The sequence below is a fragment of the Pinus tabuliformis genome, chromosome Q (genome assembly GCF_031772625.1).
Source record: "Pinus tabuliformis cultivar Carrire ecotype Pingquan chromosome Q, CPIR1, whole genome shotgun sequence".
Classification (NCBI taxonomy): domain Eukaryota; kingdom Viridiplantae; phylum Streptophyta; class Pinopsida; order Pinales; family Pinaceae; genus Pinus; species Pinus tabuliformis.
In genome coordinates this window covers 294,196,977-294,216,149 of record NC_142296.1, presented here as the reverse complement: position 1 = coordinate 294,216,149, position 19,173 = coordinate 294,196,977, and the positions used below count along the sequence as shown (strand labels likewise).

At 39.4% G+C, this 19,173-nt stretch overlaps 1 protein-coding gene across 1 annotated transcript; it reads left to right on the top strand.

Annotated features, from left to right (window-relative positions):
- Nucleotides 1-5,153: 5,153 nt before the first annotated feature.
- LOC149219380 (uncharacterized) lies at nt 5,154-14,161 on the top strand. Its single transcript, XM_089382582.1, has 2 exons — nt 5,154-6,365; nt 9,496-14,161. The coding sequence occupies exon 2, from the start codon at nt 11,667-11,669 to the stop codon at nt 13,983-13,985; it is 2,319 nt and encodes a 772-aa protein (XP_089238708.1). The 5' UTR covers nt 5,154-6,365; nt 9,496-11,666; the 3' UTR covers nt 13,986-14,161.
- The last annotated feature ends 5,012 nt before the right edge of the window (nt 14,162-19,173 follow it).

The following is a 19,173-nucleotide window of genomic DNA, read 5'->3' as shown; positions in this document are numbered from 1 at the left end:
GTAGCATTTCGTAAAACAGGTAAGGCAGCACTACCGCTTAACTTCTTGAAGTCAAGCTCCATTGGGGTAGTTACAGGCTTGCAGTCCACCATGCCGAATCTTTCCAATATTTTCACCACGTATTTTCCTTGAGATAGGAAAATCTCCCCTGGTTTCTGCCAGACCTCCAGTCCTAGGAAGTAGTGCATAAGTCCTAGGTCTTTCATCTCGAACTCAGAAGCCATCTCCCTCTTACATTTGTGAAATGAGAGGGTCTGCACTTGTTAGAAAGAGGTCATCAACATATAGCACCAGTATGAGAGGCTTGTCATCTATAACCTTAAAGTAAAGGTTAGGGTCAGCTTCATTCCTAGTGAATCCCAGCTTCATCAAGTAGCTATTGATCCTCTCATACCACGCTCAGGGTGCTTGCTTTATCTTTTGATGAAATTCTCAAAGAGGAAGAAGAAAAATAATTAAATGAGAAGTTACAATCTGGTTTTCATACCTCTAATACAATCCATGATAAGGCGATTACAATTTTAAATGAACCAACTAAGTCTGGTTCTTGGTCTTTACCAAAAATAGACCCCAAAGATGTCTATACAAACCTGGGATTGTTAGATGCCATACAATACTGGCGATATAAGGTTAAAGAAGAAGTTCTGCAAACTTCAAGTAATAACCGTCTGCTTCAAACTATGAATATTTTGAAACAATCTGAATTTGAAGCCGCACTTAAAGCTGGTTTAAACTTTGCTCATTTTGGCCATGTTCAAATTGGTATTCAGCCACTTCATAGAAAGGGTCAAGATGTTGTTGTCTTCTCTTGTGTGTTTGATCGCTGATGGAAAGCCTTTCATAAAGCTTTAATTGGAGGATGTCAAGGTACATTAGCCTATGGTCCAATTTCTTGGTCCTATGTCCCTGATTTTTCTATTGCCTTGGACGATCCTAATGCCATTAATGCCTTAATGCTTGGCATCCAAACACATGGATATGATGATTTTGAAGACAATAGCAAAAATGTTGCTATTCATTGGCGCTCTGTTGTCAAGTTTTATAAAAAAACTACTCCTTCTGTTGTCAAACAAGTTTCTGAAAAGTCTGAGTTTACCACTCTAATAACTCACGACTATGGCTTAAATCTTGTCGCTCCTCAAATGATCTCCTGCCGGGATCTTAAGCCCCCAACAGAATGGGTTACTAATTGGGCTTCTATTCGCAATTCACCTCGTCCTCAGCCAATTACTGCTCAAACTTCCATTCACGAAGTTGTTGGCCTCGTCCGAATGCGATTTTCTCCTCTCTCAGAGTCTGCACAGTCTGAGCATGGTGGACCTCTACCAAATCCTATAATTTCAACCAGTCCACAACTGCCCTCTAAAGCATCCAGCTCTCATGGATCACCAAATCCTTCATATGATCTTACTTCTGATCCAATTTCATGCATATGATATCAAATGTGATTGCACAAACTCTTCAGTCACAACAGTCAAATTTTGTTTCTCCCAGAACAATCAATATGCAATCAGCATTTCAAACTCCTTAGTTCCCACAACCATCTGTATGTAACCATCCTCACTGTTCTCCTAGTTTTTGTCAACAAACCACTAGTCTTCCAGAACCTCATGAAAAAGAAGAACAGGATAAGGACAGAAGAAGAATAAACATGATCTGTTTTGTTCCAAGTTCTGGAACCCAAACACAGGAATATACAAAGTGTACTCCTTTTTCAGCTCATGAAGAAATTTTGATTCAGTCAGTCAGAAAGTCTGCTACAAAAGGCCTAGGATACCCAGAAGAAATTCCCAGCTACAGATTGGATCCTAGGAATAAGATTCCAAATAAAGTACAACTTCCCTCTGATGAAGAAATAATTCAATTCCTTAAGATATTTAAAGGAATAGGTCCTTATGATCCCACCAATGAATGGTACAAGAAAATGTTTAATTGGGATCTGTATACTCATCAGCATGAGTATAGATACTGTGAAGAGATAAAAACCTATTCAAAGAAAGATAGGTTAACCATCAACAAAGCCAATAATGAAAATTGGAAAACTTGGATGAAACAGAATAATCAATGGATTTCTTTTTATGAATTCTATTATCCAAGTGCAAATGAAGTAGAAATGGCTTTGGTTAAAAAGTTCAAGCATTTATCTTGTGAGGATATAAACACAAAGATTAAAGAAAATCCAGTTGAAATTCCTGGACCTCTTACTATCCCTCACATAGATGATAAATACAAGTATATGTTGCAGAAAACAAATGTTCTGAAACATTTACAGTCTGTAAAGATGAAGGGACAAATTTTGTTAGAACATGTCTGTCAAGCTCTTAGAGTTAATATGATGCAAGGATCAGCCTTACAGACAGAAGTGCCACAGCATAAATGGGAACTAATGGATGGCACTATCCTTAACACTGAGTCAACAGTTCCTCCTTGGAAGAACCTTGTTATCAGACAAGATGATAAGATCTTCAAGTTACTTCCACTTCAATCTGACCAGTCTCAGCTTTTAGATAGGGAATCTGTTGCAGCTACAAACTGGACAAATCTTGCTCTAGATAGTTTGATTAAACATCTAGAAAGAAATCACCAATATGCAGCCAGGGAAAACAAAAACTCCAAGAAATAATTGATAAAGTTCTTCAAAAGGTAGAATTTACCAGAGATCAATTATTAGATGGAATAAAGACTCTTGGATCAAATGACTTGCATATTGCTAAAACCATTGATGTTTTAGAAAAAGGGATTGATGATAATTCCAAATGGATTGGCAAAGTACATTCAGTAGCAGATAAGACTCAGGATATGGTGACTAGCTTAAAAACTTCACTTGAAGTAGTAAAGAAACAAGTTTGGGTTGTTTCTACTTCTGTTGAAAGTTTAAAAAAGAAAAACACTCCTGATCCTACCTTTAAAGCTACTACTTATTTCTCAGATCCTAAAGATCAATTGCCACTCCATATTACTCCTACTACTCTCCAATCCAAAATCAAGAGTCCTGGTGATATTGTTTTCCCTAAACCAGAAACTACTTTTGCTTATGCTCCTATGGCAAATCCTGGTATGTTTTCCATTCTAAACTCCTCAAGCTCTGAGCATAAAATGACAGTTTCTAAATGGTTGAAATTAGGAGACCATCCTGATAAGGCCTCCAGTTCCGATACAACACTCAATAAGTTTGAAGCAACTCCTTCTGCTCCTCCTACTCTAGAAGATCTAGAATTTCTTGTAAAAAATTTCACTACTCCTAATAAAGCAAATTTTCAGATACCGACCAACATTCCTGATCTAATTTCATTTTCTGATCCAGAAGAACCCCACGATACAACTCTACATAAAGTTACTGATAGAAGCTCTTGGAATTCTTCTTGGTCACCTACTCCTGATAAGCGTGATGTTATGAAATCAGAATATCATAAAGATTGGTATGCCTCTTCCACATATTCATGGAATATTGATAACTATTCTGAAGCAGAAATTCTATCTACACTGAGTTCTATGTTGGTCTGCTATCGCACTTATTTAGCAAATCATACTTCTCTAATAAATGCAACCAAAAAGATAATCAGTGGATTCGAAGGACTCCTTCATTCCTGGCTCAAGGAAGAGTAGTCTGTGGATCCATATAGGTCGTGTTATCTGGGTTCATTATTACAAAAACTTCCCATGAAGGAATGAGTGCAGGATCAGAGGGTAGTTGTGGACTGGTTGAAATTACAAGATTTGGTAGAGGTCCACCATGCTCAGACTGTGCAAACTTTGAGAGAGGAGAAAATCGCATTCGGATGAGGCCAACAACTTCGTGAATGGAAGTTTGAGCAGTAATTGGTTGAGGATGAGGTGAATTGCAAATATAAGCCCAATTAGTAACCTATTCTGTTGTGGGCTTAAGATCCCAACAGGAGATCATTTGAGGAGCGACAAGATTTAAACCATGGTCGTGAGTTATTAGAGTGGTAAAACTCAGACTTTTCAAAAACTTGTTTGACAACAGAAGCCGTAGATTTTTTTATAAAACTTGACAACATCGTGCCAATGAATAGCAACATTTTTGCTATTGTCTTCAAAATTATCACATCCATGTGTTTGGATGCCGAGAATTAAGGCATTAATGGCATTAGGATCGTCCAAGGCAATAGAAAAATCAGGGACACAGGACCAAGAAATTGGACCATAGGCTAATGTACCTTGACATCCTCCAATTAAAGCTTTATGAAAGGCTTTCCATCGGCGATCAAACACACAAGAGAAGACAACAACATCTTGACCCTTTTTGTGTAGTGACTGAATACCAATCTGAACATGGCCGAAATGAGCAAAGTTTAAACTGGCTTTAAGAGTGGCTTCAAATTCAGATTGTTTCAAAATATCCATAGTTTCAAGCAAACGGTTATTACTTGAAGTTTGCAGAATTTCTTCTTTAACCTGATATCGCTAGTACTGTATGGCATCTAACAATCCCAGGTTTGTATAGACATCTTTGGGGTCTATTTTTGGTAAAGATCAAGAACCAGTCTTAGTTGGTTCATTTAAAATTGTAATTGCCTTATCATGGATTGTATTAGAGGTATGAAAACCAGATTGTAACTTCTCATTTAATTCTTTTTCTTCTTCCTCTTTGAGAATTTCATCAAAAGATTTATCACTAAATTCATGAAGAGAACTTCGGGCTGGAGAGAAATTATCCATAAAAAAAAAGTAAGTTGTTCAGGAAAAGAACTAGGCTCTGATACCAATCACAGAGAGCGCGGTTAACTTATATGATGCAGGACTGCGGAATTGTAAAGCAAAGATACAGAATACGTGACTGATACTTTAATCACAGAGAGAAAGCTGAAGCATCTCTACTGTGCAATCTAGCATCACGCATCTGTTGAAAAGAAATTACTTAAGCACATATGTCAACAAGAGAATTGGTTCATAATAAATACCAGGTCTACTTAATCGCTCCAATATCTGACAATTCTTCTGAATATCTATCCTCGTGTCGAAACATGAACTCTGGCCCAACGGTCTACTCCTTGCGTCCTTCTCCACGGACTATCTTCAACCTTATCAAGGCTCATACAAGTTCGAGAATAGAAAACAAAACAATCTACAAAGGAGACATAGATTTACAGAAATTGAGGAATCTTTATTAATGAACTTCAAATCTCAAGTATTACAAAGCTTTAACAAGCTGCTTCTGAAAACAGAGAGACCCCTCTCCTAAGAACCCGAATGCCCCTTATGAGGAGTTTGGGGTCTTTTTATAAGATAAGATCTCAGAGCATCTTGCTTTCGGTGTTACATGATAATAAGATCTAAGATAATCCTACTTTCGATGTCACATGAAGATAAGATCTGAGAGAATCCTGCTTTCGCGTAACCCAAAGGACATCCGCACAGTGATTCAATCAAAGTACTTATTTGATAGATGGTGTAAATCCTAGCTACTATTTTCTTATGCTTATCCTTATACCTTTATTCAACTGTACATGTGGGATCGCTTACACTGTAAGAGATTCTTTTGCAGGGAACCTTACAGAAGACCTGTCTGCCACCAATGTCGGACAGAAAGACTTTACAAAATGACAAAATGTTCCAGTTGGGCTTGAGAATAATGAGGCCCTCTGAATCTAGACAAGGTGTCATTATTAAAAAATTGAGAGTAAATTTCTTCCTCACATTCCCAAATTGATATCTCAACATATTCGGGTACTTCATCTTGAAAAAGCAGTAAGCCGAAAGGATTGAGGTCTGGATCTGACATGGCATGAAATGACTCATAATCTTGTGAAGAGCCACCCATATTTCCTCCGAATCTTCGGAAGAAAAGACTTTGAGTGATAAACCAATGAAAAGTTCCATTGGCGCAGAGTGCTGCAAGCATTTGGTGATTGGTAATACAACTGATATCCAGAATTCTTTTGTATAGGATTCCTGACTAATGAGCATGTAGTTCAGTGAATCTGGGGATTTGTAATAATTGGAGAGAGTACAAGTAAAAACATAATGGACTGATACCATAAATGTCCCACCATTCTTTAAACCAATCAGGTGTGGGGTCTTGTTCTTCAATTTGTGCTACTTGCATTCCATGAAACCGGAAGGAAAACTGCACATTGTAGAAAAAGGAGTTAGTTTTATTTTCAAATTGCATACCTGTATACCAAGCTTTCTCTTGGCATTCATGACTCTCATTATTCTGGAGATTAGCTGGCAGCAAGAAACGGTCAATGTAGATCTCACAGCAGACGAGATTTTCTTCTGCATCTCTGTGCAAAGTAAAATCAAGATTTCCCATATCTTGAAGGAAACTTAAAGCTTCAAAAGCTTCATCATTTCTTTGCAGTTGATCATCCCATGAAAAATAATGTTGTCCTGTGTCGGTACTGTTAGCGCTTGAAATTTCACCTCAGGCTGAGAAAGGTAAACCTCAAGGCAACATCAAACCATTTAGCCTCGTAGCTAGCCCTACGGGGCAGGAGAAGGCTCTCTCCGGTCTATCTCGGTAAAATCTTCAATGGATGAGATGACCAACAAGGTAACACTGATATTAGGCTAGTAAACTGATCAAAGAGTTTGATTTGGGGTTTTTTGGGTTTTTGGTGGCAAATTGAGGAGAGGGCAATTTCGGGTGCGGGGATTGGACACAGTTTCTGCAGGGGGTTCTTTGGGGCGAGGTAGGAGACAGTATTGATGCCTTTAACTGAGGTGAATGGTCAGGAATGAAAGATGAAGAGCTAAAGAGAGCAAACAATAACTTTGAATTCTCTTTAGACAGAAGAAAACATTGAAATTAAACAAACTTAAAAGCAGAGCATGGCAGGCATGAATTCTTACTTTAACACTTCATTTGTTTAATGTGCAGAAGTAAAAGAAAGGAAATGAATCACATAAAAAGCTTACAAGTACATTGAGAAACACACCATCAACACATGAGTCCACAAGAATCCCAAAGAGGACTACAAAACCCTGGTCTTCCTTAGCCAAAAATTGCAGAGATACAGTGAATAATACAATGATAGCTTCTCCCTCAAGAGTCCAACCATGAAAATGAGCAAGAAAGTACATAATATAGATGATCTAACCTCTTTCCCTGCCTCCATGGGTCGAGCTCACTATCCTAGGAGTTGTTTCAACCACATCTAAACTAAGCACTACAAACTAGGCAGTCAAAACAACTTGCCTCTATAAGCTAGGAAACCAATTCATTCATTTAATATTTACCCTTTTCATGAATGAATCTTCTAGAAGTGTTACATAAGAGTAAAAGTGTCTTTAAAGTACAATAATTACATCAAAGAGAATCATAATTCACCCCAAAAAGTCAAACTGGGTCAAACTGCGTTTTTCTGAGCTGTACAGTGCATTTTGGAAAAATCTGCCTGACGGGTCGCGCGCCCCTGCTTGACGGGTCGCGCGCCCCTGCTTGACGGGTCGCGCGCCTTTGGAGCCACTTTTGGGGCACTTGTAGGTGTCCAAATTGGGCAAGAGTAGGCTTGTTGGAAAGTTCTGTGAGTCTAATTTCCAACCCAACTGGAATTTTTGAATTTGGAGTTCATTTGCCCTGTCAAAAATCAAATCTCCCAAGACTGCTTTCTGCAATTCAAAAAAGTGGCAGAAAGTCATTTTTTGCTAGTTTTTTGACTTTCTGGAGGCCCAAAACTTCACCAAATCTCAAGTCCATCCATGAGAATGTGTAACTTTGCATGACAAATCTGGAAATGCTGAGTTTTTGCCAAATGGAGTTGCCATGATGAAGTGTCACGCGGGGGGTGAGACCCGTTAATGGGAAAAACCTGCAAATTGCCTGAAAATGCCAAAATTCACCCAAAATTCTCAAAAAAATTTGGGATTTGTGTTGTGGCTAGGCTATTTAGTGCCTTGATCCTTGAGTGAAGCCTCAACCAAGATACAGAGGGGATCGGGCCTCTTTCTCCGTTTTAGTGCCTCGGTCAACCGCCTTTTAAGCACCTTCATTTTTGCTTTGCACACGTGCATCCTCGCCCAATAATGGTTCTTCATGTTTCGGAGCAGGCTCAACTTCTGGTGTTGACTCACGGTCATCACTTTGCTCATAGTCGGTTTCGGTTTCTGACATGGTTTTAGGGGCAAAGTGGCTAAAATGTACTGCTGTTTCTGCTTTATAAACTGCTGATTAAAATGTTGTTTTCAAGTGGACAAGGAGCACCAGGGAAATGTTAGGGAAGGGATGTTTTAAAGGGAAAATGGGAATAAATATATAAAACAGGGATTTTGGGAAAAATCATTGCAAAATCATTGCATATACACCATTATACAAACTTATTAACATGGATATTATTAGAGGTAGGGTTAGGGTTTGATTTTTACTTGTTAGGGAAGAGGGGTAGGGTTTAGGGCTTTTCACTAATTTTGCAAGGGAAATTTACATGGAATGTCAAGGAAAAAGAAATGGGAATGGGGAAAAAATGATTACAAGGGAATACCTTAAAACAGCATAAAACCCTACAACAATATAGAGCTTTTTCTCTTTGCACAATGAGATCTTTAAAACATGTATTCATGATGTCTTTAACCATAACAAGCAGCAATTTGTAAGTTGGAGGGCCTACCTTAGGCAATTTAGCAATTTCGTTGGCTCCTTGGATGATTTGCAGGTGGTTTTACAAAGAGGGCGCTGACGGGTCGCGCGCCTCACCCAACGGGTCGCGCGCCTCTGACGGGTCGCGCCCGTTATAATTTTGCACTGGCGGAGGGTGCTTAACGGGTCGCGCGCCTCTGACGGATCGCGCGTCTGGTTTGACGGGTCGCGCGCCTTCCCAACTCACAAACTTCACTCAAACTCTCTTGCAATCAGTTGCTCTATCACTTGGATGCATAATGGAGCTTGATGGAGGGAAATAGAGCCTTTATAGCCTGGCTTTGAATAAATTTCATGTCACAACCCACTTTATAATGTTTCTCTTTGACACTTTATAAAACTGACTTTTTGGTTTCCTTTGTCCTGAAATTGACTCATTTAGTGCTTTGGCTTGATTCTTTTTGCAGGGAGATCATCTGAGGGATCTTGGCAAGGGGACCAGGGTTACATGCTGTCCGCTAAAGTCTTTTGAAATTTCATCACTTTTTACAAAAATTTGAAAAATGACCTTGGCTTTAAAAACAAAGTTTTTAAATCCAAAGTGAAAATTAACTGTACAAGATAAAAAACTTCGAAGAAACATCTTTACAATCATCCCTCTGGCTTGCTGAACACTTATTGACCTTCAGAAACATGACCTTGTAAACATACTTGACCAAAACCCTAGACCTAGGAATTTGACCTCAAGCCAAGACAAGACAAGCTTAAAAGTGACTAAGGACTGAAATGACTTGATCCAGCAATGCCAAGAGGGGGACAAAGACACCAGCTCCTCCATCAGGGTTATGGCATGCCTAATGGGATGCAAAAAATTGACACTGATGAGACACCTACTTATGCAAATGCAAAGAGCTTTGATCGCTGATGGAGGGCTACAAGACTGACTCTAACAGGTACTTAGTTTCTTTCATAGGAAACCAGACTATTTGATGATCCATTAGAGATTTTTGAGGATCCGGAGAATAGGAACCATCAGCACATTCAATGTGGATTTCATTTTCTAATCTCCTTATGACATTACATCTGAGGTTATTTACATCATTTGCCTATAAAAATTCTCAGCTGAGAAGATCTGCAAAGGAATTTTTAATTCCATAAATGAATTCTACATCAAAACGGTATTGGGCCAGTGTCATGATCCATCTTACCATAGCTGCATCTTCAAAATCACATTTATGGATGGCGAACTTAAGAGCCTGGCAATCTGTTTTAACTGTAAAATGTTTGTAGATCACAAAATCTTTGAATTTAGCAATCCCAAGACAGACGGCTCGAAGTTCTTTCTTTAGACTAGACCAATTCTTTTGTGTAGTTGACCAGATTCCAGAGGCATACTGGCAGATTTCATATTCTATTTTCTTTTGATTGGGATCATGTTGGCAAAGGATTGCACCCCATCCGATATCACTGGCATCTGTAATTATGGTTTTGGGCCATTCTTCATTGATTGTACTTAAAGGAGAAATATTTCTGATTTTCCCTTTAATTCTTCTGACTGCCTCTGTTAATTCCTCGGTCCAGGGAATCGGTTCTTTTTGTAGTCTTTTATTCAATAAAATCTTGTCTTGGGCACAATGTTTGACAAATTTGGATATATAATTTAAGCTACCCAAGAATCTTTGTCACTGAGTTTTATCAGTAATTTTGTCTGGGAATTTATCTATGAAGTCAAGGCTATGCTACATAATATAATATGATCCATATTGAATCACATATCCAAGGAAATCTATCATAGTTTGAAATAACTTCATCTTTGATTCTGATAAAACTATACCTTTTTCTCTGACTCTGTTATGAAATATATTGAGATGTTTTATATGAGAAGGAATATCTGCTAAATGGATTAAGACATCATCAATATACTTCTTCAGGAAACTATCCATACCTTCAAAAGTTTCATCCATAATCCTCTGGAAGGCGAATGGAGCGTTTACTAGTCTAAAGGGCATAATATTCCATTCAAAATGTCCTTCTGGAACTGAAAAAGTTGTTTTCCACTTGTCTTCTTCTTTTATCCCTACTTGCTAGAATCCAAATTTTAGATCAAACTTAGAAAATATTTTTGACTGTGATATCTGGGAAAGAAGCACTAAAGGCTTAGGTAAGGGATATGCATCATAATCAAGAATATTATTCAGAGGCTTATAATTTACTACCAACCTTGGTTTTCCTCTGATAATTTCTGAGTGTTTATTGACATAAAATCCAAAGCAAGCAATAGGGCTATGGGATTTTCTGATCAAACCTTTTTGCAGTAAGGATTTTATTTCTTCTTTACAATACTTGAGTTGTTTAGAATTCATCGATATTGCTTTTGATCTTCTGAGTTTTCCATGAAATTCCTTTTTCAGAGGCAATTCTACTTCATTTTTGTGGATGTGCCAAAAGGCATTTGGATCTTCAAAACAACAGAGTTTTAATTTCTGGGAGATCTCGCCAATCTCTTTTTCGAATTTGCCTTTCAAAATATTTTCATTAATCTTGAACATTTCCTTTTTCTTCTCCATTTTTGCCAAGGTATTCTGCAATCTGTCAGATAGGGAATTTGTTGCAGCTACACACTGGACAAATCTTGCTTTAGGTAGTTTGATTAAACATCTAGAAAGAAATCACCAATATGTAGCCAGGGAAAACAAAAAACTCCAAGAAATAATTGATAAAGTTCTTCAAAAGGTATAATTTACCAGAGATCAATTATTAGATGGAATAAAGACTCTTGGATCAAATATTGCTAAAACCATTGATGTTTTAGAAAAGGGGATTGATGATAATTCCAAATGGATTGGCAAAGTACATTCAGTAGCAGATAAGACTCAGGATATGGTGACCAACTTAAAAACTTCACTTGAAGTAGTAAAGAAACAAGTTTGGGTTGTTTTGACTTCTATTGAAAGTTTAAAAAAATAAAAACACTCCTGATCCTACCTTTAAAGCTACTACTTATTTCTCAGATCCTAAAGATCAATTGCCATTCCATATTACTCCTACTACTCTCCAATCCAAAATTAAGAGTCCTGGTGATATTGTTTTCCCTAAACCAAAAACTACTTTTGCTTATGCTCCTATGGCTAATCCTGGTATGTTTTCCAATCTAAACTCCTCAAGCTCTGAGCATAAAATGACAGTTTCTGAATGGTTGAAATCAGGAGACCATCCTGATAAGCCCTCCAGTTCCAATACAACACTCAATAAGTTTGAAGCAACTCCTTCTGCTCCTCCTACTCTAGAAGATCTAGAATTTCTTGTAAATAATTTCACTCCTCATAAAGCAAGTTTTCAGATACCGACCGACATTCCTGATCTAATTTCATTTTCTGATCCAGAAGAACCCCAAGATACAACTGTACATAAAGTTACTGATAGAAGCTCTTGGAATTCTTCTTGGTCACCTGCTCCTGATAAGCGTGATGTTATGAAATTAGAATATCATAAAGATTGGTCTGCTTCTTCCACATATTCATGGAATATTGATAATTGTTCTGAAGCAGAAATTCTATCTACACTGAGTTCCATGTTGGTCTGCTATCACACTTATTTAGCAGATGATATTTCTCCAATAAATGCAACCAGAAAGATAATCAGTGGATTCGAAGGACTCCTTGATTCCTGGCTCAAGGCAGAAATTCATTATGATCCTGCACTCATTCCTTCATGGGAAGCTTCTGTGATAATGAACCTAGACAACACGACCTATATGGATCCACAAACTACTCTGCCTGTGAATAACATGATTGGTTGTCTAATGCATGGCATTCTTGTTAATTTTTGTGGTTACCCCCAAATTAATAATGAACTTGCTGCAGTCACTCTCACATCAATGAAGCTTAGTAATATGCAGCATTTTGATGAATACTTTATGGAATATCTCCATCGTCTGCATACTCTTTCCTCAGATATGATATTGGACCCCAAATGGAAAGAAATCTTCATTGCTTCTTTACCAACTTGGGTAACCACTGCCATTTTAAATAAGCTTCCTGGAAAAATTGGTGCCTACAAGTTTGGCGTCATCCGACAAGCTATTAAAGCTGTCATTGTTGAACTCTGCTCTCAGATGAAAGTTGCTCGAGCTGCAACCAGTACCACTAAACCACATGGCTATCAACAACTATGTAAACAATGGCATTTACATGGACCTAAAAGTTTGGGGGGATATGCTCGTCGCCGCCCTCAAAAGAAAGCTTACTCTAAACAAACTTTTAGATCCTCAGGCAACAAAAAAGTCATCCATAGAAAGCCACCCCGAGAATACAAAAGAACACGCCAGTTCCATCAGAGGCCAACACAGAAGCAAATCTATTGCTTCCATTGCAATGAAAAAGGACATATTGCTCCAAATTGTCCTAAATTAAAGAAAGACAAACAACAATCTGGTAAGAAGAAACAGTTCAGGTATAAGAATAAATCTGGCAAGGTAAATACTATTGATCTCCCTTCTAGCTGTGAAGAATTCACAGATCCAGAAAATTATTATGATCTAAATGACCAGATAAATGTTGTTTATGAAGATGAAGAAGATGAAGATTCTGAAGTTGAATATTGCAAGGATCCACACTGCAACGAATGTTTTCAAGAACTCTGTGAATGCAGTGATCCTGATATTTGCAAATGTAATGCAGTCAGAATGTTCAAACCTCCAACAAATGAAAGCTTAGATCAAGATGAGCTCTCTAGAAATTATTTTACACAGATGGTTAATGCTGTTGATCCAAAGCTCAAAGAAATGTATAAAGGATTGTTGATGACTCATCTCCAACAAACTAAGCCACAACAATATCATGGACAACAAAGACCACAGGTAACTCACCAACATAGCTATATTCCTTCTGCAGCTTTATTTTTTGTAGATGGTCTAACAAGACAATTCTGGCAACAAACAATTGAAGATGATCTTCCCCAAACACTTCCTGCAATAAGCCAAGCCATCAAAGATCTCAGAAGAGAAGTCAGAGAAAATAGAAGGCTATGTATCGAAGCACATCAGGTGCATAATATACATCCTTTACATGCACAACCCACATACGGAGAATCTTCACAAACCCATCCAACAAATAATTGGATAAGACATGATCCTCCATTATATCAAACAGAAAAGAAAGAACCTGAAAGTCAGCCTGATCCATATCATGATCCAATGAAGGGTCCTTTCAGACCAGAAGACTTTGAGCTTCCAGATGAAGAATTTGAAGATCCCAGATCTGGATTAGGAATGAATGCAATGAATGTAGATGTGATGTACTGCATAAAAATGAAAATCAGAATTGGTTCTTCTATAGAATGGTGGAAGGTTCTCATTGATACAGGTTCAAGACTGAATATACTAAGTGTGTTAAAATTGGAAACCAGGGAAAAACTTCATGTGGGTCATCTTATTCATGGCTAATAATATTTTTATTAGATTCCTCTCGCCGAGAGGTGTAGTATTGATATAAATATCATCCAATTTCGATAAGTATTCATGGAGATATGAATTTATTTTGATTATGGAATTATTATCAAGCCGACCTACAACTCATGTAGGCTCAGAAGCCCAACAGTCGCATCTATTCACCCACCAACATTGTGTATAAATATAAGAGGACTTTTCCTCATTTAGACTCACTCATCTCATCACATCTCTCTCTCTCTACTGCGCAGATATGAGTCTCTTCTCTACTGCGTTGAAATGGGTCTCTCTCTCTCTCACATGTGAAGACGGAAGCTGTTGAATTTGAAGCTGCAACTGCAGAAGTAAAGATTGACTTGCGTGGCCTAGAAGATCTCCTCTTTGGAACTGCGTTATAGGTTCATCTGAACCTCCTTTGAAAGCCGCAACTTTTGGTGGTGGAATGAAGTCAATCCGACGAACGGTTTGCAAGATATCGACTGCCCTAGTTTGAAGCCGGAAACTGCTGAAACTGAACCTGCAACTGCAGAAGTAAAGATTGACTTGCGTGGCCTAGAAGATCTCCTCATCTGAACTGCGCTGTAGGTTCATCTGAACCTCCTTTGAAAGCCGCAACTTTTGGTGGTGGAATGAAGTCAATCCGACGAACGGTTTGCAAGATATCCACTGCCCTAGTTTGAAGCCGTAAACTGCTGAAACTGAACCTGCAACTGCAGAAGTAAAGATTGACTTGGGTGGCCTAGAAGATCTCCTCATCTGAACTACATTGTAGGTTCATCTGAACCTCCTCTGGAAGCCGAAACTTTTGGTGGTGGAATGAAGTCAATCCGACTGTCGGTTTGTGAGATATGGTCTGCCCTAGTTTGATAATGAAGCCACTAATGCTGATGCTACTGATCTAGGGTTTGCTACTGCTGATATGAATCAGATTTATTGTACTATTTCTCTCTGCTGAATTATTGAAGATAAAAGAAGATTTGATCAAAGGGTTTCCCCACACATTGTGGGGTTTGTCCCTGGCTAGCCGCCACATCTTGTGTCTCTTGTCTTGGCTTGTTTTCTGTCGATCGTTTAATGTTCTATCTGCACTTTACTTTATGTACATGTGATTGCTAATCGGTGGAATATAATAAGAAAAAGAAGTAAATTGTTATAAGCATAGAACATACCATAACTTAACATGGTATCAGAGCTGAGGTGAAGATAAAGCCCGAGCAAGAGCAAGAGCAATCATTGAAGAGAAGATTGGCAAGGCTATCCTAAAAGAACTATGGGGTCCTCAACACTCTTTCCTGCCGAAGACAAGCTCCGTGAAAAAGCTGACTATCACGGATGGAAGATGTCTATCGATCTAACCCTTGAAGATCAAGGAGTGCTGGACCATGTAAGAGGCAATATTGTTGAGCCTTCATCAAATGCATCTGTTGCTACCTGGAACAAATGGAAAAATGGAGAAGTCAAAACAAAGAAGATCATCCGGGACTCTATCGACAAGCGCTTGGTGGCCTACATCTCTGATCTAGACACCTCCAAGGAAATCTACGACAAACTGGTGAGTTTATTTAAAGTTAATGATGCAAATCAAGTTTTGTTTCTTACAAATAAGCTGAGGGAAATCAAGAAGGGTAAAGATGAAAGTATGCAAGCATACTTCTTAAGAATCACCGAGATCAAGAACGATCTCCTATCTATTGGGGAAACTATTACTGACAGAGAAATGGCACTCACAACTCTTGAAGGATTACCATCTGAATGGTATGTGTTCAGGACTACTCTTCTGAACTATAATGTAATTCCTGGTTTCGAGGAATTAATGGCTAGATGCATTCAAGAAGAAACAAGGGAAGAAATGTAAGAAATGCCCATGCCTAAAGGTCCTCCTGCTGCCTTTTCTTTTCATGCAAAGAAAAGAAATAATTCCGGGACTAAATCAAAAGGAAAGGCTGGACCTAAGGCTAGAAGAAATGACGATGTTACATTTGCGATAAAGCAAGTCACTATGCAAGGGAGTGCCCTGATAGAAAGGACTCACTCTAGGACGATGATCAAAATCCCTCTGATGGCAATCAAAGGAATGACAAATTCAACAGCAAAGGTAAGAGGAGAGCTGGGAATCAAGGAAGAGGACAAGCATTCAAGAAGGCCAGAAATTCCAGGATGTATTAAATGCACCTGACCTCAAAAAGAACCTAGTGTCCATCTCGGGAACGAAAGACAAAGGCTACAAGGTAACCTTCAGCGATGGCAAGGTATGTATACGGAAAAATAATGTTAAAGATGCCTTTACTCTTGGGTTTAGTGTTGATTCATTATATCAGGTCGATGGAAGTCTGCTAGGTGTCATGTCTTATGACACATCTCTTCAGTTCGAACTTTGGCATTAGAAGTTTTCCCCCCTTCATTATAAAGCTATACTCGGTGTAAGACAAATGGTGATAGGGATGCCCGAATTCTGAATAGAGAATGAAGGTGTATGTCCAGGATGTGCTGAAGGAAAGCTCAAAAGGGGACCATCCCCCTCAAGCCAAAGCAAGACCTCTGATATATTACAATTGGTTCACTCAGGCATACCTGAGGTTGGCATTAAGAGGGAGACTACTACACCACATACTCCTGAGCAGAATGGTGTGGTGGGAAGGAAGAACCGCACGATGATGGAAGTTGTCTGGGCCATGCTACATGATCAAAGACTTCTGATGTTTCTATGGGCTGAAATTACAATCACCGTCGTATATGTACAAAATTGATGCCCTCATCAAGCATTGGGTTCCAAGACTCCTAAAGAAAAGTTCACTGCAAGGTGAACAATCTTTCAACTTTGAGGAGCTCTCAAGAAGCCAACACCAGGGAACTGAAAGAAAAGGATGATGAATCAATGCTTGATGTAGAAGAACCCATGGATCTGATAGATTCTCATCCACATGAGCCTTCCTCTTCTAGGAAGAGGCCTTCTTGGCTTAGGGGGATACTTGATGATGCTAAAGGACATGTTGCACCCTGAGGAACCTTCCGTCAAAGTAAGAAACTTAATAGGTATCAAGGATACTTGACCATCATGAGCACGATCATACAAAATGAGCCTTCGTCATTCTCAGATGCCGTCAAGCATCAAGTATGGAAGGATGCTATGACCGTAGAATATGAGTCTATTATGGAGAATCATGCCTGGGAAGTAGTTCCCAGACCCTGGACAAGACAATTGTTACTTCAAAATGGCTTTACAAGATAAAGCATGCAGCAGATGGAAGCACGGAAAAGTATAAGGCTCGTTTTGTTGCTCGAGGTTTCTCCCAAAAGGAAGGTATAGACTATGATGAGATATTTGCACCTATTGCTAGATATACGACCATCCGCTCGATCATAGCCCTTGCCACTTCACAAGGATTGAACCTACATCAGATGGATGTCAAGACTGCGTTCTTGCATGGCTCGATCAAAGAAGAGGTCTACGTGGAGCAACCCAAAGGATTTGAGATTTATGATCGAAAATCTCATGTATGCAGGTTGAAGAAAGCTCTCTATGGGCTGAAGCAAGCACCCCGAGCATGGTATGAGAGGATCGATAGCTACTTGATGAAGCTGGGATTCACTAGGAGTGAAGCCGATCCTAACCTTTACTTTAAGGTTGAAGATGACAAGCCTCTCATACTGGTATTGTATGTGGATGACCTCTTTCTAACAGGTGCAGACCCTCTCATTCACAAATGTAAGAGGGAGTTGGCCTCTGAATTTGAAATGAAAGACCTAGGACTGATGCACTACTTCCTAGGACTTGAAGTATGGCAGAAGCCAAGGGAAATTTTCCTATCTCAAGGGAAATATGTGGTAAAGATATTGGAAAGATTTGGTATGATGGACTGCAAGCCTGTGACTACCTCGAGGATCTTAACTTTTAGAAGTTATATGGTAGTGATGTCGGACGAGATTTGGGAAATGCCTCTGAGTTTCATAAACTCATTCGCATTGATGTTCTTGGTAAACCTCCGTCCGAACATATTTTTTTTTGCAGTTAGCATTGTGAGCTCATATTTGGTTGAGCCTCACTGGATTGATGCCAGGAATCTTCTGAGATGTCTTCAGGACACAATCTCTCATGGATTAAGATACACTGCCGGAGATGTGAGACTACTTGGATATACTGATGTTGATTGGGCAGGCAGTGTGGTGGACCGTAAGAGCACCTCCGGGTGTTGTTTCACCTTGGGATCTGCTTCGATATCCTGGATGAGCAGGAAGCAGAAGTTGGTGGCTTTGAGCACCGCCGAAGCAGGATATATTGTTGCTAGCATAACCTCGTGTGAGGTAGTCTGGTTGCGAAAGCTCTTCAGTGAGTTGTTTGGATTTACATTGGATACCACTGTGATTCTCTATAACAACCAGAGGTGGGATTCGATTATTGAGGAATCTCGTATTCGTCGATTGCTCCAGCAGATAGACATCATCTTGGATATGAGCAAGGAGGCTCCATCGCATTAAGATGATGTACAGGTTGATACACCTTGTCAAAGCCCCGAGGAAAGATCTAATCTGTGATTTTCCCAAACGACTTGGAGTCGGTAAGAAACCCTTGTACAAGGGTCCTGCATGTTGCATACATTGAGCTCTGGGAGCTCTGAGGGCTTGCGGTTATTACTGGAGCAACATATGACCACAGGGTGACTCACCCTCCCCTGGTGGTGCACACTGGAACAAGATGATTCGCTCTCTTGTGGGACAAGATGATTCGCTCTCTTGTGGAACAGGATGATTCGCTCTCCTGTGTAGCAGGATAATTAGTTCTCCTGTGAGGCCTGGATTGATGTGTTCACCATGGCGATTGTAGCAGGATTGATGTGTTCTCCTGTGAGGCCTGGATTGATGTGTTCTCCATGGCGGCCTGGATTGATGTGTTCTCCATGGCAATTGTAGCAGGATTGATGTGTTCTCCTGTGAGGCCTGGATTGATGTGTTCTCCATGGCAATTGTAGCAGGATTGATGTGTTCTCCTGTGAGGACAGGATTGATTAGTTCTCCTGAGGATTGATTAGTTCTCCTGTCGAGGCATCCTACCCATGCAGTCTGGGACTCATGGGAAGTACCTCTCATCTGATCAATGAGCAGAGAAATGAAGTTAGGGACCATAGTAGTACCGATGGACGCATCGTTGTAACTACCGTACTCCCTACGCTAGGATGACCTCCATTGA

Excerpts from the sequence above, each read along its gene's own strand:
- LOC149219380 (XM_089382582.1), top strand. The coding sequence starts at position 11,667 with ATGGCTAATCCTGGTATGTTTTCCAATCTAAACTCCTCAAGCTCTGAG.